The following is a 25,638-nucleotide window of genomic DNA, read 5'->3' on the forward strand; positions in this document are numbered from 1 at the left end:
CTAGCGGCTGACTGGGCACACGCCAAGCCAGCAACATGGAGGAAAAACAAAGCAGAAAAGCGTGAGGGACACAACAAGCACCCATTAAACCCAGGGAAGGCAGACTGGTTACCAGGTTGCCCAAAAGGGTGCACCACTTTATAGAAACACGGGCACAACGTGAAGAGGTTTACCTACCTGTAAACCCTACCACGAATAGGTCGCTGAGCCCATATACCGAAAGAGACGGATTTCAGAAAGAAAGTCAAATAAACAAGAATTGACTTGGAAGAGGGGCAAAAGCCCATTGTATGAAAAAGAGAGCTGTTATTGAAACAAACATTGTTAAGCAAGGTATAATACAGCAACTTTGGGCTAATATTTCATGGATAAAAGGAAAAAGTAACGGTGTGAAAGCCCTGGCAAGTGAGTATACCAGGGGACCTGCGAGTCCAGGACCTACACCCAAATTGTAATACAGTAAATAAGAGAATCCCTAGGAAGTCGCACAACCTTAGGATTATACACTAGCTGAATCCTGAAGAGAAAAACTGGGGAAGGGATTAATTCCCCAAAACGTAGACGGAGCTTGATTATTCTTTGTTGGAACATTTGTTGTCGTGGAATCTGGGGAAGGGAGCCATTCGCTGGAACTGTGAACATGTGTCCACTTGGAACTTTTTGGTTGGGTTTACATCTTTTGTTGAATTTGAACATTTGTGCAACTTGAAATCCAGAAGCAATATTCTTTGCACCTTAGAGTTAGTTTTGAGTGTGAAATCTTAATGAAGGACAGACCCATTGGTTTTGGTTGAGGCAGGGAAATACCTCCTAGATCAGGGATAGTGAGCCATTTTCCAGCCCCTTTTATTATTTCAAATACAAGTGTCTAGCCAAAAGCATGAGTCCTCTATGGCCGCTCTCATTCCTGGCTCCTCACATCGCCTAGTCTATTCACGTCATCAAGCTACTATTGCCAAGGAAGGCCGGCATCGTAATGTGCTAAGTGAAATGTGAATGCCTTGCCTTGTTCAGCTGTTTCTTAGCTTCTATTTATGCCAAGAATAACATTGAATTTGCTTTCGTTTCTTGCTGGTTCACTGTGTAGGTGAATGGGTAAATCATAGGATTCTATTCAGAATTAAATATATGTGTGTGCGTGTATGTTTGAATAAGCAAAAGCAATCATCTATGTGTAAGTAATTTATACATGCACCACGTACTAGAGGCAGCTTTGTAAATGTAAAGCAAATACTAATTAATAAAGACATCTAGCACTTTGAGAGCTTCCTGTTATTTCAAAGCACTACATTCTACTAACAGACCTTGTTCTAGTCTAAGCTAGGTTACATATATGAGGGAATTCTTCAGGTCATGGCATTTTATATGCAGCTATCCTACCCCTTTAGGGGACAGAATGTGCACCCACATGACAGAAGGAACCCAACATCCTCCTTCTCCAAGACACAGAACCAAGAAGGGGAAGGCTATGATGAGGAACCCTAAAATGGGAAATTTACCAATTAGGGTTTGAAATGAAGATTAGATGAGCGGGAGCTAAAACAAGCTCCTGAATGTCTGCCATTACCCAGTAGCCATGAACTACAGCTGACGAACCGGGAGTAAGTATCCTCCGACCGCAAATCCAACTTCCACATGAGATGCGCACCTGAACTGTTAACCCATTATCTATGATTTATTATGTTTAAATGTGTACAAGATGTGTTCTAATTCTGCTTTAGTAGCACTTCTTACGTGCTAATATTTAATGTCACACATGCATGTTTTTAAGCCACCAGTTGCCCTGGAAAGCCAAAGGGAGCTCTTGGTAGCTGTTGGTTTCAAGCTAATCAGGATCTCCTAGGTTAGAAGCAGGCACTAAATGGCTGCAGCAATTTCGAACCCTAAACATAACTAAATATTTAGACAATTTCCTGGTATTGAATCTCAAAACCTGACTGAAAAAACCTAACTGAAAATTAAAATTAAAATTATCTACCTTAAGAAACTACTATCGATATGGAGATTATTTTGGAGGAAGGAAAAAGAAAGGGCAGTTATGAGGTGGGTAAAGGAGACGCATGTTTATGTGCTTAAGGATGTCCCGTTAAGGACGATCCATTGAATTTGCCTGCTATTACAAATTGCATGCTATTACAAGTAGTTAGGCTATAAAACATGAATGAAATAGAATGGTAGGCGACCAGTGTACTTAAAATGTGTGTATATATAGTTAAACATTCAATAAAAAGGTAATCAACAATGCTATATCGATGTATGTGTTGTGTGGATTTATGCAAGTGTTATGTAACATGCTGTGTATCCTTTTAGTGTGCTTTATTAACCATTTTGAAGTGGCTGGAATTAAATGGTCAGCCTTGTTTTGTTGTACCGATGGCATCATGAAGGATGTCTGATGACTGCTCTAGTAGCTCTCTGTTGAAGAAACGGGTGTGGGATCAAAAAGCAAGTGATTCTATTTTGGGTGGCAGGGCCCAGATACCCCTAGGGAGGGTTGAGTGTGGGAGTGGGAAAAGTGTTTTATCACCTCTATTATGGGTGTGACTGTTGGAAGAGAAATGTTAATTATAAGCCTGTCCAGAATCTTTGGTGGAAACCTTGAGATCACAAAGAGCTATTCAGATAATTTCAAAGCATAACCCTGATCACACTCACCTTTTATCCCTCTGTTTATGTTTTACTTTTGAGCCTCTTTGGCCTAATTTATGTACGTTAAGTAGCAGTTATTGACTTAAGATATAGTTTGATGGTTTCTATATAAAGGTTTTTTTTTTTTCATCTGATTTTCAGGAAGTTCTTTCCGGAGTGGTGGTTATCATGAGCAAAGACACAGTACAGCATCAAGGCATCTCGTTAACGATGGAGGGATCAGTAAACCTGCAGCTTAGTGCCAAAAGCGTTGGCGTGTTTGAAGCCTTCTATAACTCTGTTAAGGTAAGGACCAGAATTTGGCTATTTGAGGCTGTATTTGTTAGTGTTTACGTGAAATGTTCTTGTATCTATTTTTCCACATATCCACCATTTTTTAAATCGCCTCTAGTTTTGTATTTTCTCTGTTGCTTATTTTTTTCGAACAACTGCAGCGTAGCACAAGAACTAATTCTTTTGTTGAGAACAACATCGATGTCAATGGCTTAATGTCTGTGTGTCAGGATTTGTCCGTGGCGCCTATGGAATAGGTGGCGCCGCCATTGAAGGTGCCAAAACGTTGATGAGAACGTTCACTTCGGCGGTCTAGTTGATTTCCAAGATGGCCGCCGCCAAATGAAAACGGCCTCTGCAGTAGGATCGGAGCGTAGCAACTGTGCACTCCGCCAGAACGCTCTCTTGTGTGAACTTCTCCATTTACCTGCCAGGTATTCCTCCTCTTGTTGCTCCCCTGGCTCTTGCTTCCCCCGCTCTCCTTCCCTCTTCTGCTTGTTTACGTTGCTGCCTCCCCAGCCTCCTGCTTTCTGCCATCATCGCTACCGCTTCAAACCCTTTTCTTCCTCACTTCATATCCACCGGTGTATCGCCTCATTCTTCAAGTGCTCTCCTCTCAGTCCTATGGAACTCCTCCATTCCACGGACGTACGGCAACTTACGAGGCTCCGCAGTGGCTACAGGTTTTTTTTTGCCCACAAGGCTTTTTTTCCCTGATTACAAGAGGATTGGCTCCCCGGGGTTTCCCCTTGCCTGCAGTGTTGTACCTCCACGACCGAAAAGGGAGAAAGAAGAAGACTGAGAGAAGAGAAGAAGAAGACCCGAGAAGATACTTCAGACCCCTCATCGGATCCAGGTGAGGAGGGAATAGAAGAAGGGGATGCGAGTTATAACACTGTGACACTTTGGGTCTTCGCGCCATTTGACAATATACATTCTTTCTTAAACTTCATGTTTGGGAGGCCCATAGGGGGGGACCTCGTATGTTGCTACTGCTGCACCATACCATCTGTAAATTAACGTAGGCCGAGCGCATCCCAACACGTTACTCCCCACATCCTCTTTTTTTTTTTTCTTTTTTTCTTCAATGTTTTGTTAACATTGGGGTTGCTGCGGGCCCTTCCACTAATTATTGTTAAATATGGCAGATTATCTGAAAAACAGAGAGGTGGAGAGAGCTGCCCTTTTTGCTCCACGAGGGAGCACTTTCAAACCATTTAAGAGTACATACAACACCACGGAAACACTCGGTCAAAAATTCATTAAGCTGGAAAGATTATCTAAAAAAGAGATGAATTCTGGGAACAGGCTTCACTTACCAACTACCTAGAAAATAAGAACATACCTAGAGGTTTGAGAATTTTAATCTTCCCAAATTTTGATAAACAAGAAGATCAAGATTTGGCGAATGAGTCGGAATTGAATCTGGAACAGAGTTCCAAGAACATGATCAAATTATTAATTGAACATGCCAAGAGGGAGCACACACGAACACAAGAATCTATTGACGTACTAAAAGAGGAAATCAAGAGCATGTCAAATCCTCAATCCACTAACGATAAGAATTATGACAAGATGTACCAGATCTTAGGGGTATATCAAGATGAGGTTAAACGTCCTAAATTTTGCAAATATTTCAGAGATGACGGGGATTATAGCGAGGACCGGGTTTACACCTTCCAGTCTAAATTTGATGATTGTTCCAGGAAATCTAGAGATAACACGCCTAACACATTGACGGGCAGCTCTGACATAGACTTGGATGGGGATGGTACAAACACCACAGAACCTTTTTCAGAAAAAAAAAACCAATACGAATCGGGGCAGTTTTTTTTTTTAGAACAAATACAGGAAAGGAGCCCAACAAGGGAGGGAAACGGGTCCGATTTCAGATGCCACTTGCCTCAAATACATAAATACATCAACATGGAACAACTCCTCGGGGGTAGTCGGGGGAGGGGGAGTAGGAGGAAGCGGAGACGCAACCAGACCATTAACCAGACTATTAACCAGAGCCGGGTCGAGGAAACCATTATGGATCTGACCAACAAAAGTTTGGTAATCTATCGGACAGGTTTTTGACTGAATTGGAAGAACAAGTTCTAAATAAAGGCTTATCATTTGCTCCGTCTATAGGCACGGATTTCACTGACTTTCAGATTTACCTTTTTAAATTTACACGCAAACTTAAGTTTAAGACATTTTTTGCAACTCAGACTAGGCAGTATGTTCCTAAAGAAATTCTAGATCCTCCCAGCACATTCTCCATCAAGGATATTAAGAACACGCATCTGCTGATGTCGCTAGCTTCTGATACCGACAAATGGTTGAGCGAGACCTATTCAGACTTCGGGAAGTCCGCAAACCTAGGAGTAAAGGAACTCAAAAGCAAATTGAAATTTACACCTCAATTGGCTAATGAACATATCATTGAAACATTTCAACAAGCAGTGATGAAGGATATTCATAGCCATATAGATAGAATTGGCAAAGACCATTTATCTATATATAAAGATAATCTGACTAAAAATGAATGGATAGTCTTAGACGATTTGGCAAATGATAAGAACCTGGTCTTCAGAGAAGCAGGCAAAGGCGGGAATGTAGTTTTATTAAACATCAAAGACTATTTGAGCATGGGCAAAACGCATCTCATGACACCCGGGTGTTATAGGAAACTACCAAGTAACACAACCACAGCTACCACTAATGATTTATACTTACTAGTGGACATATGGCATGGTGAAGGGATAACTGATGATGAAATGTCATTCCTGAAAATCAAGAATCCTGTTATGCCAATTATGTATTTTTTTGCCCAAGATCCACAAAAGATTTGAAGCTCTACCTGAAGTCCGACCCATAATGAGTGGGATAAGTTGGGTCACTGAGGGATTATCTAAGTACATTGATAATGCACTTAAAGATGTGTTACGAATGCCCACCTATCTCAAAGACAGTACTCATGTTCTCCAGACTTTATCTACAATTGAGTGGAAAGATGATTTTTTTTTGTTGGCCACTATGGACGTGACTCCTTTGTATACTTCCATTAGCCATGATTTGGCCATCCATACAATTGATTGTGTCTTTCAGGATCATTCTGCTTCTTTTTAGGTGCATGTGGAGATGTTGAAGGAATTCCTTAAATTTACACTTGACAACAATATGTTTCTTTTTGATGATGTATACTATACCCAAATCAAAGGAATGGCAATGGGGGCGAAGGGGGCTAAGTACGCACTGTCCTTGGCAAACCTTTTCATGTCCATCTATGAACAAACTCATGCATTGTGCAAAGGTTGTTTTCAGGAGAATGTGGTACTTTGAAAACGTTACATAGACAATGTCGTACCGATTTGGACGGGCACTAATGTTGAGTTCCGTACGTTTGAAGAGTACCTGAACAACAATAAATTTGGTATTAGTCTCACTGCGGAATGCAGCAGAACCTCGATTGATTTCCTTGACCTGATTATTTACATTGCACAGGGCAGAGTTGAGACTAAAACATTCTGCAAAGCAATGCAGGTCAACAGCACGTTGCATGCGGACAGCTGTCATCGTAAATCCACTATTATGAATATCCCAGGGGGAGAATATTTCAGAGCACGCCTTAACTGCAGTGAAGATGATGCATATCTACAGGAGAGTTCACTCTTAGCTAAAAGATTCAGGGAAAAGGGGTACAAAGGACCCACCATTTCTAAAGCTTGTACCAAAGTTGAAAAAAAGTCAAGAGCAGACATGCTCACAATTGTCAACAAAGATTTTACATTCATATTGCAAAGGAAGTGCATTGATATTATTACAAGATATACTAGAGATGCTCATGTACACAATTGTACTCAAACATTGGGAAATTTTGCAATTGGATAGGGATATATGTCCCTTTCTTAATGAGAGACCATCATTTGTGTATAGCCGAGCTCCGTCACAAAAAAAAACAACTTTGCCCTCATTTCTGACTGATACTGGTCCTAAGGGCACTGATTGCCTAAAACCTGCTAAGGGATTTTTTAAATGCGGAACCTGCAGTATGTGCAGGTTTGCACATCCAGTCTGCTGAGAATTTGTCAACCAGCTGGGTATTAAAAGATTGATTAACGACTTTATTAATTATCGGACCAAATTTGTGGTCTATGCAATTATATGCGTCTGTTTAAAGGTGTATGTAGGAAGCACCATTAGGCAGCTGCGGACTACGATCAGGGAACGCATCTCGACTCTTAACAAACAGGATCAAAGGTTGCCCTTCGCCATCCGTTGGCAAGAGTGTCACCAAATGGACAATGTAAAGAACATTCAATTCATTGGACTGAAGAAAAGTCCAATTAGGTAAAAGAGGGGGTGACCTCCAGCTCAAGTTGCGACAGACTGAGGCCAAACTCATCTGTTACTTACGGTGTGTTCAAACTGGGCTCCATTCTGAGCACGAGATGAATGTCTTTTTGTAAAATGTGGGCTATATTTTATGTATCCAATGAAAATATGAACATGAACGTCTTGCCAGTTTCCAGCAGTACAGTACACACTGAAGTAACCACCCATCGCCAGTGGACTACATATGAGTAAACCTATTACTGTTGATGGATTTATGTCTACGTATAGCTTAGACTCACCTACCATGACATTATGTCCTCACAGGTTTTCTCAAACCTTATTTTCAATTTCCCCATTTTGTTAGGCTTGGGCATTATTCATTCACATCATGTCATTTTTACATCCATGTTCTGGTGGATGGCGGACCCTAGACCTCAGTATCACCAGGTATTGACCCCTGTTAAGTTTGAAAGTGGAGCAGCCACTTTAGTGTATGCGGTCACTATTTTACTTCTACATCCTCACAGGAAATATAGGTAAGGACACCTTTATGCACTACCAGTTGTGTACCAGATATGACTGTCCAAATATTTGCGCATTTCAATGGGTGCATTTTAGGAATTACCTATTGGGTCTCTTGGATTGTTCCTTCCAGTTCCTGTATGAGGCAATATTGCAATTGAACCTTTGGAGTAATTTGTGGTTGTTTTGATTTTACATGTCCATCAATCTAATGGGAATGTTCCCTATTCATTTTTGTCTACTTCAGAATTTACTTTGAACTGGTGAGTCTAGTGTTTTCTTTGTTTTCACTATTCCACGGGCATGTGACTCTTCACCAAATATTTTGGCACGTCCCACCAGAATAGAACTTTTAGTTCACAGTTCTCTGTTTCTACTTAAAAATGTAGGGGACCACAGCCCATGTCTAAATTCTTTTGGGGCCACCATGACTGAGCACTTACCAGGACTGATGGAGGCCACCTTTAGAGTAATCCATTTGGATTTCGACTACATTCTAGCTGATCCACAATTTTAATCATTCGTATGTGGTGTTGCAGGTCACGCTTGGCTTGGGGTTATTTTGTTTGGCTACTTATTGGAGCTATCAGAAGCCCTTAAAGAGGAAACTGGCATTTCTTTCATGATTCTCTTTTTGCTTGGAGTTAGTATGTATGTTTTCTTTTTAACTTTCACTTTTGTATCGGGCATCTAATTCGAAATCATATCCTTGCATCATGCCTGATTACTACAGGGTAGTCACCCAGAGCATAGGGAGTCTCAGATTCAACAATACATTACAATAACCAATCTGACTGATATGTCTTTCTTACTCCACTGCTCCTGCTTTGCACGTCTATCCCTGACATGCAATATGGTATGTAACAAATTTAATTTGCCAATATTACTCTGTTGATTGTTTATATATAAACAATTTTATTATGCAGTTCAACACATGGAATTTCACATTGTATGGTGTTCTATATTTATTTTATTGGCTATTGTGTATATAATAACATCCTTGGGGACGACCGACTGGTCGAAACACATGTCGGCTGCAGATTGGTTGGACTCCACCAATAAATCATGGAAAAATTTTGTTCCAGAACTAATTTGGCTTTGACTACATAAGAATTTTCACACCTGAACATAATGGCTTAATGTCTGTGACACTTTGGGTCTTTGCGCTATTTGACAACATACATTCGAAGGGATTGTGTCCTCCGACGTATTCCTTATCTTGATAGATTACATCCCAGCTTGCTGGCCTCGGAAATTTCTTCAGTAGACGGCGCTGCGCGTCGACGTCCCTCGAGCTGGTGACCCTCGACAGCCTCCGTCTCAGCGCCGACATCATCGTGCGTATAAATAGACTTGCGCAGCGACCATTGCTCAGTTCCGTTTTTCCGCGCTTCGTGGGCCTCGGAATCGTGTCGCTCAGTTCTTTCTTCAAGAAGATTAAACTTATTCTTCGAAGATATCATCTTAATTCGATGGCTTCCTCATCTGAACCGTCGACCCCACGTTCCGGCTTCAAAAAGTGTCGTGATTGTGGAAAGAAAATGTCGTTGACGGATCCTCACAGGATTTGTTTGTGGTGCCTGGGATCGGAGCATCACTGTTCGGAATACAAGGACTGTATGTCCATGACAGCGAAAGCCTTGAAGGAGCGTAAGGGGAAGCTAGAAAGGGGTAAGACTCGTAAAACTTTTACTCCCTCGAAAGTTTCTTCGGCAGAGTCGAGACATTCGTCTCCTCGCCGTCACAGGAAACATTCCCGTTCAAGGTCTCGAAGCGGTTCCCATCAGTGTTCAAGATCGAAACACTCTAAGAAGAGGCGTCGTAGATCTCCCTCTTCTTCGTCTTCTTCTGTCTCCCCGGAAAGGGTCACCTGCCCCACGAAACACAGCTCTCCAGCTAAGTGGGAGGAATTCCGTATGAAAATGCTTAGCGTCTTTGAGAAAGCGGCCTCGCCCCCCTCGGAGACGGCTAAAGGTGATACCCTGGGCGAAAGACCCGAAAAATAAAAACACAGCGAGTCATTGCACCTGGCGAAAGAAACTACCCGAGAGCGTCATGAACCCTCCAGTAAAAGCAGTAAGACCGCGTTATCGACGCCGTCGTCAAAGGTTTCTTCGACTCATAAATCTGCGTTGACGCCTTTGTCGAAGGGTCCGTCGAAGTATAAATCGGTTGCATCGACACCGTCTTCGATGCCGCTGTCGACTCGAGGATTTTGACCATGACCTCGAGGATGCCGTCGACAACTTCGAAATGGGTTTTAAACCATATCCTAGATCTGATTACTTTAGAGCTTTGTCCTCTACATATGAGGCAGGGGAGGATTCCGACCATGAGAGACCTTTTGGTTTACAAAGGACCACAACACCCATACCAGAGGAATTTATCTCTGAAGAGAACAGGTTAAAAGATCTTCAAGACTCTTTACATGAGGCAAGTGGTTTAGATACTTCTCCAGAAGTAGAGTTTGCTAAACCGGAGCATGCTGAGACCCCTTATAGGGTTCTGATGGCTAGAATAATAGAGTTCATGGGGTGGTCTACACCTACACCTTCTTTTCAGCAGGATGACCTTACTGACATTTTAGTTAAAGGTCCACAGGAAGATCCTGTTGTTCATTTTCATACTGCTCTGCAAAGAAAAATCTCTGCTAATTGGGGAAACTCCTGAAGTTATCCCTGCAGTTAACAAGAAACTATCTGCCAAATATAGGGTATCTGCTACAGACCCTGAATATTTGAGCAAACATCCAACTCCAGAGAGTTTGGTTGTCCAAGCAGCAGCTTCATTAAATAGTAGATCTGCATACCCTACTATTCCACAGGCCAAGGATGATAAAAGGTTTGATGCTATGTCAAAAAAAGTCTTTTCGGCATGTAGCATGGTGCTTAAATCTATTAACGCCACTTGCACGCTTGCAAGATTCAGCCATACACTTAGGGAGTGTGCTTCATCTGCGGCTGACTGTCTCCCAGAAGGAGAGGAAAGGGAAGCATCTTTAAACATCATCAAAGATGGGAAAGATGCAATGTGTGAGTCCCTTCAAATAGGCATTGATTCTGCTGACAGTATCAGCAGGGCCATGGCTGCAAGTACCACAATCTGCAGATTTGCGTGATTGCGGAAGTCTGGTTTTGCTCCAGATGTACACGCCAGACTTTTGAACATGCTCTTTGATAGCACTTCTTTATTTGGTAAGAAGGCTGATGACAGCCTGGAGAAGTTACAAACATCCAAGGCAGCAGCAAAATCTCTTGGGGCTGCAATCCGACAGACTCCAAATCGCCCCTCAGGAACCTCCTGGAGGGGTAGGTCCTTTCGCTTTTACTCCGCATTCGGAAAAGGCAGAGGACAGCCAGCTCAAAGGGGCCAGAAACGATTCACCTGTGGTGGACGGGTTAAAGGTACAAAAACGGCAGCAGCAGGTGCCACTTTACCCTCAGCATCTGCGTCAGCCGCTTCTAAACCCCTCTGAGGTCTCCCCTCACACGACACCAGTAGGGGGCAGGTTAACTCAACATCTGGCAGAATGGCAGGCTATTACGTCAGATGCTTGGGCATTGGAGACAGTTGCCCAAGGTTACTGCCTGCCTTTTCTACACACCCCTCACTCATCCACCGGGGAACAACTCTTTGAAGTTTCCAGATCCGCTCATTGTGCAGGAGATCGTAGACCTGCTAGAGAAAGGTGCCATAGAACTGGTACCTGCAGCGGAGAGGAACAAGGGTTGGTATTCCCCCTACTTCCTAGTACCAAAGAAGGATGGAGGACTGAGACCCATCTTGGACTTAGGAGAATTGAACAAATTCCTCAGGAAGGACCAGTTCAAGATGGTAACTCTTTCTCAGATCCTTCAGGCCCTCCAGCTTCATGACTGGTTGGTATCTCCTAGACCTTCAGGATGCTTATTTCCATGTGTCAATCCATCTCAAACACAGGAAATACCTGAGGTTTGCAATTGGCAACTCTCACTATCAATTTCGAGTTCTGCCATTTGGGCGGACCTCTACCCAAAGGTCTTCACCAAGCTAATGTCTGTAGTGGCGGCGAGTCTAAGGAGGGAAGGGATCCATGTTTACCCCTACATAGACGATTGGCTGATCAGAGCGGTATCATCGGGACAAGCTCAGATCCAACTAGATTATGTCTGCCACTTCCTTCACAAGCTGGGCTTCTCCCTTAACTTGATGTCACAGATGATACCATCACAGAGACTCCAGTTCATTGGAGCGGTCCTGGACACTTCCCTGGGGAGAGCCTCGCCACCAGAGGTGAGGGCCCAAGATATTCTGCAGATGGTAACCACATTTCAAAATGCCCAACTTCTTCCAACCTTCGACTTTTTGAGGTTGCTAGGCCTCATGGCATCCTGCATCATCCTAGTGCCAGAGGCTCGTCTGAGAATGAGATCTCTCCAGTGGACGCTGAGAACTCGATGGTTGCAATTCTCAGGTAGAATGACAGATCTCCTTCAAGTCCCGGACAGAGTGGCTCGAGGCCTTCAGTGGTGGGCCTGTCGGGAGAACATTTTGAAAGGAGAACAGTTTTGGCAACCATGGCCGGAGATAACGGTAGTCACGGATGCGTCACTCACGGGGTGGGGAGCCCATGCCAACGACTTGACCATCAGCGGTCGTTGGTCTCCATCGGAGTCCAGACTACATATCAGCCTGTTGGAGCTGAGAGCAATCAGACTAGCGCTGAAGGCTTTTCTGCCATCTGTACAGGGGAAAAATGTCCTAATAATGACGGACAACACAGTGGCCATGCACTACCTCAACAAAAGAGGAGGCGTAGGATCACTGCCACTGTGCAGAGAGGTGATGCAGCTCTGGTTTTGGGCAATTCAAGAAGGAAGCTCTCTATCGGCAGTTCACTTAGCCGGAGAGAAGAACTTGACAGCAGACGCTCTGAGCAGGCAGAGCACAGTCACCAAAGGGGTGGGAGCTAGTTCAGGAAGTCCTTCAAGAGATCTTCGCCCTTTGGGGAACCCCTCAAGTGGATCTGTTTGCCACCAGTATCAACAGGAAGTGCGATCAGTTTTGTTCAAGGGAATTTCCCCCGAGAGGAGCTCTAGGGGACGCGTTCGTAGTAGACTGGGAGTTTCCACTTCTATACGCGTTTCCGCCAGTCCCTGTCATTCCTCAGATGATCAGGAGGTTGAGAAGATTCCAGAAGACTATGATCCTAATTGTCCTGGATTGGGCCAAGAGAACGTGGTACCCGGACCTTCTGGACATGTCCATCTGCCCTCCGATTTGTCTTCCGCAAAGAGAGGATCTTCTCTCGCAGAAGGGAGGTCAGGCTCTCCAGCCAGACTTCAGAACCCTCAACCTTCACGCTTGGTTTCTGAAAGGTTGAGATACAAGGATTAGGACCTCCCGGATGACGTCATGGAGGTGTTGCTTTCAGCTAGAAGGACAGTAACAAAGATTTTATACCGCTGCCGTTGGAACAGATTTTGCAGCTGGTGAGAAAAGAATATCGAACCCTTTTCATGCAGTACACCAGTGGTGTTATCTTTCTTGCTCTATTTGGCGAATTCAGGTCTTCAAGTTGGTACGATCAAGGGCTACCTCGCAGCGCTGTCGATCTTTAAGCGCACTGCGGAGGAGCCATCATATTTCAAATTACCTCTAGTAATCCAATTTCTGAAAGGGTTAACTAATGTCTATCCCCCAAAGCCGTTCAAGTTCACTTGTGGGACTTCAATCAAGTCTTACATTTTCTGATGAGTACTCCCTTTGAACCACTCCATTCTTGTTCATTAAGATTTCTCACCGTTAAAACAGTCTTCCCCGTGGCTCTAACATCTGCCAGAAGAGTGAGCGAATTACGAGCTCTATCTTGCAAACCTCCTCATACAATTTATCACAAAGACAAAGTTGTCTTACAAGTGAAGGCTAATTTCCTCCCAAAGGTGGTCTCTGAATTTCACATCACTCGGAAAATAACCTTACCTTCATTCTATCCTCCTCCCCATCCAGGGAAAGAGGAAAAGAGGCTACATAGGCTGGATCCAAGGCGTGCCTTGAGTTTTTATATCAACAGACTTGCTAGGATAAGGCAAGCAGACCAACTGTTTGTAGGTTATGCAGGACACAAATTAGGATTGCCAATCACAAAGCAGACCATTTCAAGATGGATTATTTTAGCCATTCTAGAATGCTACAAATTGGCAGGGAAAGAGCCCCCTCAACATCTTAGGGCTCATTCAACCAGGGGTATCGCAGCCTCTTCGGCTCTCCAAAGAGGGGTACCAATTCGGGACATATGTGTGGCTGCCACATGGGCATCCGCACATACCTTTACAAAATAAAATTCTACAGTCTGGATTCCTCCTCTAGCCAGGAGACAAGATTTGGCAAAGCTGTGTTACATTCTGTTCATTCTTAAAGGGAAATATTCCAATTTTACTCCCACCTCCTCTTTCACACCACTGCTATGGGAGTCTATCAAGATAAGGAATAAGTCGGAGGACACAATCCCTTCGAAGAACAAGTTACTTCTTACCTTGTAACGTTCTTTCGATGGGATGTTCCTCCAACGTATTCCTTATCGCCCCTCCCATCCATCCCCGCAGTAAAGCTTCCCTTGTAGTTGCAGTTTACGCTCTTTCAAGGTCAATAACCAATTCATGCACAGCTAATTTCAAGCTTCAAAACGGAACTGCGCGAGTCTATTTATATGCGCGATGACGTCGGCGCCGAGACGGAGGCTGTCGAGGGACACCAGCTCCAGGGACGTCGACGCGCAGCGTCCTCTAGTGAAAGAAATTTCCGAGGCCAGCAAGCTGGGATGTAATCTATCAAGATAAGGAATACGTCGGAAGAACATCCCATCAAATGTTACAAGGTAAGAAGTAACTTGGTCTTCTTTCTTAAACTGAATTGAGAATGGTTCTCTCCAAGAAGCAGGTAGTACTTTCACCATAACAACAACAAACCAATTATACAAAGTAATTACCAGAAGTTGGCAGGGCCTTAAAAACATTTGCCAGACCCCCCAGTCCTGGTGCACTAGAGGATTCAAGGCTAGAGATTGCTGTTTGTCATCAATAGAGAAATTGATCTTCTGTGGGGTGAACTCATAATGTGAGGGGTCACTATGTAATTCAAATGTCTTTGTTTTATATTACTTTCCCATTCTGCAGAAGAGATGAGGTTTAGTTGCAAAATAGTTAATTTTGTACTTGCCTCATTTACAAGGGACCAAAATCGGCAATAGTCCCAACTATTTATAACTTGCAGCATCTTTACCCATCAGCTGGATGACCGTTGCCATTTATACTTCTAGAACCAGTTTTTAAATATTAGTTTATACCACTTAGTTTCTCTTATTTTTTCACTGTGAACTAAGCCCTGTATGGTTGGACGTACACCTTAATATACATTTTTGCGTTTAGGTTTCCTAATCAAAAGGGGTTGTGTGCAGAGTATCCTCAGATGAGATATCAGGACACTGGCCCTAGTTATTAGAAATCTCAAAAGCCCATTGTGCGAAGTACTTACGTTGTATATATTGTAAGTGTAAGAGGCCTGGTTGGTCCCTGCCTTTTTTAAGTTTAAAGATGCCAACTTGGGACCATTTCTTTGTACTAGTTCCTCTAACTCCCAACCTATGATGGCGGAAAGTTTTGATTTATTGCTGTAAATATTGTTGCAAGTACTTTGCACTTTTTCTAAATAGGGCAAAATGTACAGTACACTACTACTCCCTACTTGCCCTGGTGAATTCGCTCAGAATGTCCCCCACAACTCTGGTGTTTTTCCAAAACCAAACTCCCAAGCATCTAATGGGAAAGCATCCCATTTGAACGTACTTTGCTTTAAGTTTGGTTCAATTGGAAAATTCATGTCTTCACCCATTTCTTCTTGAGAATGAAAGGCAGATATTTTGGCCTTTATGTTCCCCACCAAAAAGACATGTTCAGCACTAAAATTTCCAGAATCCACAATTGAAGACACTGGATCCACTATATTAGCTTTGTACAAATAAGGGGGAAATCGTACACACTTCTAAAAAATAAAGTATAATTGCTAGGTTCACGGGCAGACACTGATGTTCCCACAGATGGCTCGAACTAGTGGGCTTTTACTGACTGTGCCCAATCCCAGGGAATATCGCTGTATTATGATTTCGTAATAAGATGTTGCTGTTGCCTTATTTTCTATTTTATGTGGAACTGTTATTTCTTTTGTTAGATAGCCCAAGTGGATTTGGCGATTAACACTGTAAGCAACAGTTGAAAATACATTAATTTGTGACATTTCCCTGAAACTAATTGAATTACTTTGCCATTATTTTTGTAATCTAAAGTGAGACTGATATCTGTTAAAAATCGGATTAATTGAACAATGTATTTAATTGTTCAAATTGATGGACTAACTGTTTTTCAAAATGGTAATTGTATAGCTACTAGGCATGATGGATATAGATGTAAGATCCAGAACGGCTTGTGAAATGGAAAGAAACCTCTGAAATGCATGTCGGCTAGAGACTCTCTTTAACCTGATGTGGAGCTCAAAATCAAATATGTCTTGAAACAGTTGTGTTGCTCTTATTTCTCAAATGAGTTTGTTGTGATGTACAAAATCAGAAACCAGCTCCGACGTTGGCAACCAGAAATGAGCAGGCCATGAGTTGGAAAGCCAGTGGTGACAATCTAAACTCGCTTCAGCCAAATCTTTATGCAAAAGATACTGTAGAACAATCAAGAGGGCAGAAAAGTCATATTAGGATAACCGCATTAACAAGGCTACCAATCGCTTGAGAGAAATATTTAACATCCTCAATGAATTAACAGATCCTGAAGACCGGAGTAATGCACCTAGCCCCTACCAACACCAGTGTGAAGACCTGCTCACGTTCTTTGAGTCAAAAATAACAAAGATCTTAGAGGACGTAACTAACAACTCAATTCCCAAACTCTACTCTTCTTTAAAACCACCTTCTAGATGCTCAAACCTCTCCTGATTCAGCCCAATAGATGTAGAAGTGAAAACATTGTCTGACAAAATCAAAGTTTCCAATTCTCCTGCAAAACACTAGCCTTTATGCTTCAGTGCCTACTCTCTACTTGGGCTTTCTACCCCAATTTCACTAACATTTTAATGCATCCCCCAATGAGGTTGAGTGCCTGCTTACATTAACAATTTGGTACTTGTACCCTCCTGATGAAACCCACACCCAATCCTAACAACCTTGTTAACTACAGGCTGATTCCCAACCTTCCCTTAAGTAAAATATTGAAGAGGGAAGTAATATACAGTTAAAACCATACTGGCAATTGCACAATAGGACCTCCTTATCACCTTTAATTTAGAGCACCTGCAATCCTTCGTCTGACCTATCTGGAGCCTGTAATACTGTAGACCAGGGTTGTCCAACATTTTTGAATGTGGGGCTGTGAGAGGGCGTCGGATATTTCCCCAGGGAGCCGGTCATACGCTCCAAGTAGCCAGCCCTGTGTAATACCTGCCATCCCTTTGAATCTATTACCAGTGTCTGAGTCCTTCCATGCAATGCAAACTAGTTACTGCAACTCCCGTAGTGCAATGCGACTCAGGGAACCAGCCTTGTGTTATGATTACCAACTCTAGGAGTCACCCGTGCAACACATCGCCCATAGTGCACCCTGGTCTGAGCACTACGAGTCGCTTGTGCGCTACAACGCCCATATAGCAATGCGGTCTAAGCACTGCGGATTATGTTTCAATGAGCCAGCCGTGCGTTAGACCTGCTGAACCTTTGATTCCCTTGTACGCGCCGTCTCCCCCTTTTTCCAAGCGACTCCTGGTTTCCCGATTTGAAAGTCAAGAAGCATGCACGGTATTGCCGTATAACTACTGTCAAGATGGCATCGGACATTTTTCTCTATACAGATCCCACTCTATTATCCTACCGAGGTCAGCCACCAGGAAGGTCTGGAGCCACACGGGGAAGGGGTTAAGCAACACATGGACCGTTTCTCGATGTGGCAACAGGGGCGGGATACAATCAGCTGTGTATTTCCATGTCAGAGAACGGGGAAGACAACTGATTGGATGGAATGGCGAAGGGTTGTGTTTCAAAGCGGGAGCTTTGACGCCTGTTGTGTTCTTTTTCTTTTACAAGAACGCACTGAATGCAGCAGACGCCAGCCCGTTGGTCGAGGATGGCGAGGACTACGCTGGCCTTGCTACTTAAGATAACGCTCCGAAAACATCCATACCTTCGGAATAATACATTTCTTTTGAACTTTAAATACCCTTCAAGTCACTATCCGCCTCGTGAAGGACACGTTTTGCTACCCTGATGAAAGGAGTTTTTGTTCAGGCAATCACGTCTACCGACTGGTTATTTTACAGGGACTGAGCCATTCACTTTTTGTCACCCCGGGGACTGGCGAGCCAAAATTCAATGACCACACCGCAAGCAGTATACAGTATTACATTAGGAAGCAATATTGGTGACCTTTGATATAATAGCACAGGCAGTGATGTGCCATCCAGTCCCAAAGATAGCTTTTGGTGTCAGGGGCCGTGAGCATCTAAGCAGGGGCCCCCCCATCATAAATGATCAAAGGTCAGTGGCTTGTGATTTCTTTAAGTGTGTAGGTGGTGTTATTCTCCTGAAATAGTGGGAGCGACGGAGCATAGCAAGGGAGCTATAAGGATCTAGAGATTTTGGGGGGGCCTCCCCCCAAGAATTTGTTTTCCAATATTGGGTTGAAATGGTGCATTTTACAGCAGAAAAACGGACCAAAAAGCCATATAGTTTACAATCAGCTCGATGCGTAACAAGACAATTCCATATCACCAACAGCACACAAAAACATTTTACAGCATAGTACATTTTAATGATCAATGTGTCCACAGCGTAAGCCAGCACTGCCACTGACGTAAAACATGTTTATGCTGGCTGTGCCCAATTTATGCCAGCATTCTCCTGTAAAAGCATGTTTGATGTTGCCTCTGCAGTTTGCCCAATATATATGCCAGTATAGCTCTGTAATACACATTCATTACTTCTGTGTTAATGAAAGAAGCATAATCCAATTCAACTGATGAAATGTGGAAAAGCAATCGCCCAAAGCAGAGTCATTGAAGAAAAGGAATCGGAGCATTTTAGGACGATCTTAAAGTAAGAAGAACTATTTTTTTGTTGCATGATTAGTAACTTGTTGTTAACCTTTCCTGAGCATGTTTGACCACACAATCAAAAGAGAAACCTAAGTAAACAAAAAGCAAACAATGGCCACAGTAGGTTTTTATAAAGAGCTGGGATAATTTGCTCCCAAAATCTTGCGCATATTATTAAGTCTTAAAAAAAAAAAAAGCATTCAGCACAGTTAAAATGACTGCAGGCTCATAATCATGAACATTCCAATTCAACTGGAACTACGAGGCAAATGAGAGGCAGAATACAACCATTTTAATTTCTCTAATAAAAGCACTCTTCAATGCACCCTAACTTCATACTTGCAAAAACTGTTAAAAATATAAAATTATGAAAAGTCTTCTGCTAACACTGCAATTAATTCTGTTTTTAGTGCGACACTTGGCATTGTTTTTGTTTGCACATGCTCTTTATATCTGCTAGCACACTTGAAATGGCAATGCGAAATATTCCAGATAGGTGTCCATCTGTCAAAAGTGATCTTGATTTTGTTTTTATGCTCTTGATTCTTGAGAAAAGCTGTTCACAGCAGTACGTGCTGCCAAAAAGTGCAATGAAGCAAAGTGCATGATTTGACAGATTTGGGAAAGAGTCCCATGTAACCTATTGACTATAAAATGTATGCAAGTTGTGTTCTGAAAAGGCTCTCTTCAGGTTGCCATTATTTCGGATGTCAATTCCATTTGAAACATGTCCGGGGCTTTGGTGACATTAGTACCAAATGGATCTGAAAACATGCTAAGCTCATAACTGTGCTCCATGAAATCTGAACATCTGTTTTTAAATTCATCCAACAGATTCCTTTCAGTGCAGAATACTTGTCATAGTTGATTTTGTGAGCAGATCTTGTTAAGTATTGTGAAATGGGTGGCATTTTAATTCAGCTGTTTCTGAAACAATTGCAGCTTCTGAACAAAGGATTGGATGTGCTCATACAGCCTGTTCACAAACTGATCCTTCCCTTGCAGTTTTATATTAAGGTCCCGAGAGATATGTTATGTCAGCAAGGAATGCCAATTCATTCAACCAGGTATCATCCTCAAACCAAGAAGCTGACATATTTCCCTTTGTTGGTCATCAATGTTTTAATTTCAATAAGCAGTGACCAGAATCTGTATAGAGTGGCTGCCCTACCGAGCCAACAAACCTGGCAGAAGTAAATCACATCATCATTGTCTGCTCCTATCTCTGCAAAAAATGCATGGAACTGTCAATGATTAATTAAGTCCTTTTGCCCTTATGAAATTGATTGTACAACCTTTTCCATCACAAGCTTCATCTCCAGGGCCTTTGCACACAGTTGTTCCCAGTGAGTGATGCAGTGATGCGTGATGGCATTCTGGGGAACTAACTTTGCCAGTAAACTGACAAATCCTTTGTGTTTGCCGATCATAGCAGGCGCCCCATCAGTTGTCGGAGCACAGAGTTTGTCCTCTGGCAGATTGAATTTCAACAAGACATGTTTCACTTCATTGAAAATGTCTTCTCCGGTTGTTTAACCTTTCATTGGACATAGGTCAAGTAGTTCCTCAACAATTTGCAATTGTTTGGTCAGTCCTCAAACAAAGATCGCCAGTTGAGCGATATCACTCACATCTGTGCTTTCATCAACCCCTAAACTGTAAAACGCACAGGCACTTAGTCTTTTTGTCTGTGTGTCTGCAATGTTTGATGACTGGTCATCTACTCTTCTAGCAATTGTCTGATGTGAGAGACTGGTTTTCTCCACCATTGTTTGTTTGTTTGTCAGGGAATGAATGCCACGGATGTACACATTTGTATGCAATCTTTCATGAATTCTCCGTCAGACAATGGTTTCCCTCTCCTAGCTATGGCCTCGGATATCAAGTAACTTATCTTGGTTGCTGCCTCAGAGTTCTGCCTGACAGCTTTGAAGAAAGATTGTTTCCCGATCATACTCTGCTTTAGTGAGTTGACCCGATCAATCCTAATCTGGCCAATCAGGTTGTCAAATTCAATTGCATGTTTTGTAGTATAATTCTGCTTAACGTTGTATTCCTTGCAGACAGCCACTTTTTTCCTGGCAAATCAGACGCAGGATGTTCCCGTTTTCTGTTCGAACACAAAGAAATCCTTGGTCCAACTGTCTTTGAAAAAACGACATTCAGCACTGGGAATCCGTGTAATCCGTGGAAAGTCTCTCAAATGGATAGCATCCTTCCTCGACAATAGGAACCAAATAACCCTACTCTCCACCTATGCGTCCCACGCTCGACCATTCAACACTGGAGTTCCACAAGGAGCATGCCCATCAGCCCTCCTGTTTAACCTCTATATGTCCACCCTCCAACGAATAATCCACTCGCACAATATCCTGTGCTATAACTACGCAGATGACACACAACTAATCCTAAAACTCCTGAATTCAAAACCCAACCTTCAACCCGAACTCGCTTCCTCCCTCCTCGACATAGCTCACTGGATGTCCACAAACCACCTCTTGATAAATCCCTCCAAAACTGAAATCATGGTATGTGGCAACAACGAACTTCTTCTGCACCCGCTACCCTGGCCATCTGCCATGGGAAATTACCTGACACCCTCAGATTCAGTAAAAAACCTTGGATGTACCCTAGACTAAGACCTAACCCTCTCGCTCCAAGTCAACAACGTCTTCAAGTCCTGCCACTACCACCTTAAAACTCTTAGGCGCATTTTTCCATACCTCTCCTTTCCCAACAGACTCTCCGTGGTCCAATCAATTGTTATGTCAAGACTGGACAATGCTAACCCACTCTACCTCGGAGTCCACGCGTACCAACTGACTAAACTACAAAGAGCACAAAACGCTGCAGCCAAACTGCTACTAGCCCTCAAAACTCTGCACTGGCTTCTGGTTGCCCGAAGGGTGACCTTCAAAACCTTATGCCTCTCTCACCGAGCAATGCATAAAACCGGACCTCGATATCTTCAAGACAAACTAAAACCCTACCATCCTCCACACACCCTAGGATCAAGCTCTGCCGGCCTGCTAGTCATACCAAAAACCAACTCGGTCAGGTTAGGTGGATCATCATTCTCAGCCCTGGCCCCCACTCTGTGGAACGCACCCCACATCCGACTCGACTCACCGAGGACCTCATGTCTTTCCGCAAATTACTGAAAACATGGCTCTTCCCCTAAAATCGACTCTTAACTCTAACTGGATAACCGTAATCAATGACCTTAGCCCAAAGCTGCTTTATCATAAATAACATTCCAGCATCATGATCCGAGCGAGAAATCGAAAGCTAATAACTGCCAATGTAAATTAAAACCGATAAACTGAATAGAAAGAGTGAAGTGGATGAAAGCAGTCAAGTGGATGAAATTAGGGAAATGGATGAAATCAGTGAAATGGAAGAGAGAAACGAAGAGGACGAGAGGAATAAAGTGGATGAGAAGATGGAAAGGATGAGTACATGATATGGATGGAGTGCACAGAATAGATGGAGAGAATGGAACGGATAGATGACATGGAATGACAGAGTGCATGGAATGAACGGAACAAATGGAATAGATAAATCAAGTGCATGACACGGATGCAGAGTGCGCGCGGCGGCTGATGTGTGCGGAGCGGCTGACGTGTGCGGACGGAACGGATGAGGTGTGCTGAGCGGATGAAGCGACAAGAATGAAGAGTGTAAAAAGGAAGACGTGTGGGGAGCGGATGAAGAGGGTGTAACTGATGAGGCAAGTGGATCGGATGGAATGCATTGATCGGACGAAGTGCATGGATCAGAAAGAATGCACGGAACTGATTGAACAGATGGAGTGAATAGAACTGAGGGAGTACATGTGACGGATGGAATGCATGGAACAGATAGAGGGGATGGAATGGGCATTATGCAAGAACGGTTGGAGTGCGTGGAACGGTTGGAGTGCATGGAATTCATGAAGCATGAAGGCGCTCTATTTCAAGCATCTACTGAAAACCACTATATCACATCACCACGCTTACTCTCTTCTATACACCACCACTCAACTAGATCACAGCGATACTATGACACATTCGGTATAGCTGTTCTCATACCAACACCTGCCACATACTCCCCATCATCCTAACTAAACACACCTGGCTGCACAACCGCCAGCCTAGGCGTTCTCCTCAGGCCTAACACAGCCACAATCGGTCTGGTATCACCCTGCCAGAACGAACACATACACCTGATCTCCCAACCACCACACCTACCATTTAAGAAGCAGCTATTGTACAAGTGCGACACCTACTGCTCTCTCTCTCTCTCTCTCTCTCTCTCTTTCTCTCTCTCTTTCTCTCTTTCTCCTCCCCCATCCCCCACCCCTTGAACTTCGGTTCCCAAGGGCGTTCAACCTACCAGCGCCTTGAAATCATAACAATGGTATATAAGGCGCTATATAAATGCAAAGTAACATTAATTTTTCTTTTCTTCAGATTCACCATCTTTCGAGCGTTGGGTAGGGCCTGAAACTCAGAGGATAGTGCTTTTGCCTGGTGGTGGGCAGAGAGGGAGGTCAGTGATAGTATCAGGTAAACAGGAAAAGGTGTTGCTGAGGCCGGCTGATCGAGTTGGAGGTGGCTTTGCTTACTCAGTCAATTAGGCCTGTTGAGGAGAACAACTACATGTTTTATTTATTTAGCCACTGCTAACTGGATTCACTATCTACTATGCTCTGTTTTCCTATGGCTGTTGCTGCCCCACAGACTTTAATGTTGTTCTGCCTCCCCACTGCCCTAAAACTCTGCGTGATCATTTTTTGACACCCAGTCCTATGCCTCTTGTATCCTACCTCTGGTTTGATTGCCCCTCATCTTGCAAAGGTACCCCAGAATTCATGGACTCTTCAAACATAGCTGTGTGTGTGACTGCATTAACTCTCAAGATGCCATACTTTAGTAGTCTAGCACAAGCGCAAACCATTTGGCCTCGGACCGGCCTGCCTCAGCCCTGACAAATCCATGTGAGGCAGCATTGCCCCTGTGGAGGTTCTTATTGTCAAAATTAAGGGAAGCCACTCTTGTGACCCAGGCAAATCACTTTAGTTTTCAGTGTGAATGTTGCTCAAAGGACTAACCGAAGGTTGCGGTCAAGCCATGGTGGAATCAAAAGTAAAAACAAGCACTGGCAATGCCAACAGTTTGGGCTTATGTGTGTGTTTGGGAAAGACACTTGGCAGGCACAACCGTAGTGCTGTGAAATATCTGTTGTTGGTAGCAGGTGCAAAATGCTGCAAGTACCTGGGCATCTAATAGCAGTGCTAGCCAAAAATGTTGGCTTTGCCAATGCTAGTTTTTGACAGGACTTCACAGTGAAGGACACAGAGAGTGCTTATAAATCGAGTTGCTGAATGTTTTACCAGGTCTGTTTTGAAGACCGGCCTGGAAAAACAGCGTGTTTACAACTCCAATTTTCAGAATGACACGTACCAGTTTTGCTGCTCTGCATTCTTGTGCAGATTTCGAGGCCAGTAAAAGGAAAGCACGATGAAGGTGGAAAATGAGAAAATCATTTCCTCTTTCCTGTCTTCATCGTGCTTTCTTTTCGGTTTCATGGGCAGGACGACGCAGGTAGCAGCTAGGTGGAACCTATCACCTGCTGCACCAAATGGACGTTTCTTCAGAACGTGCTCATTAGCTATGCTTTGCTGGGCTGGATTGCCTGGGCAGAGATGGGCAATTGATTGCTTCCCTAACGCTATGTAAATGTTGACTGTGGAAAGTCTTCAGACAGCATTTTAAATAAACTGATTTTTAGTATGTGCTGTACGCAAGTATATTTTTATGTGTGAGACAAAAAGCAAGTAGGGGGAATGGGGCACTGACTTTTGTTGGCCCAGGCTAGTTGCTAGCCACGGTACTGGCTGCTCAGCACTTGCACTTTGACTCCTGCACCGGCCCGTGAGGTGGTGTAGTAAGGTGGAGTATCCACACCCCAAATCTCTGCCCAGGGGCTATGGACCAAGTGGGGACTTGGCTCCCTCCTTCCTTCTGCAGCACTCACATGGTGCTGCTATCCCTGCAGGAAACAACCAGCTCTCCTCCCAAGAAAGGCTTTGCTCGCTGCCGACAGTCTTCTCGACTCAAAGTCCGATCATGGAAGAAGAGGAAGGTTCGTGGGATTCCCCATGGCCGGGGTAAGCATGCTGCATGTACCGCTTTCTCCACTGCTTCTCCCGCTCTGTCCGCCTCACCCGTGTTCTCCCCCACCACCCTCAAAACACGCTCTCCCGCCTCCGACTATGTCCAGGTCCAAGGCGTGGCCTTGCCAGTTTTGCTGCTCTGCATCTTGTGCTGATTTCGAGGCCAGTAAAAAGAACGCACGATGAAAGTGGAAAGTGAGAAAATAATTTCCTCTCTTTCTGCCTTCAGTGTGCTTTGTTTTCTTTTTCACGGGCAGAGGAGGACGCAGGCAGAGTATCTAAGTGGAACTGTCACCTGCTGCACCACCGGGCATGTTTGTTATTATCGCCAGGGCCGGTTTCTAGGGTCATCTGGAAACAATGCAGACCCAAAGTTGGTAATCAATAATTGTCCACAAGAACTGCGACAATCAACGTTTGCATGGTGTAGGTAGGTGAAGGACTGCTCGCCACGCAGTGAGTTGGATTTTGTTATAGGAAAAAAAAGCAACACTATGACGGAACGGTGGGCAGGGCGTGCATTTATAAATTTTGTGCACATTCAAGTTAGTTGCTGAAATCTGTTTTGATGTGCAAAGGTTCCAAGTTAC

At 43.6% G+C, this 25,638-nt stretch overlaps 1 protein-coding gene across 4 annotated transcripts in view; it reads left to right on the forward strand.

The window, feature by feature from the left end:
- Positions 1-25,638, forward strand: part of VPS26C (VPS26 endosomal protein sorting factor C) — a 641,087-nt gene that overhangs the window by 39,309 nt on the left and 576,140 nt on the right. For all 4 annotated transcript variants that reach the window (XM_069636086.1, XM_069636088.1, XM_069636089.1 and 1 more), the window contains exon 2: positions 2,791-2,934. In XM_069636086.1, the coding sequence (XP_069492187.1) occupies positions 2,791-2,934 (144 nt within the window). The remainder of the gene's footprint in view (positions 1-2,790; positions 2,935-25,638) is intronic.

The sequence above is a fragment of the Ambystoma mexicanum genome, chromosome 7p, assembly GCF_040938575.1.
Source record: "Ambystoma mexicanum isolate Mex_15411 chromosome 7p, UKY_AmexF1_1, whole genome shotgun sequence".
Lineage (NCBI taxonomy): Eukaryota > Metazoa > Chordata > Amphibia > Caudata > Ambystomatidae > Ambystoma > Ambystoma mexicanum.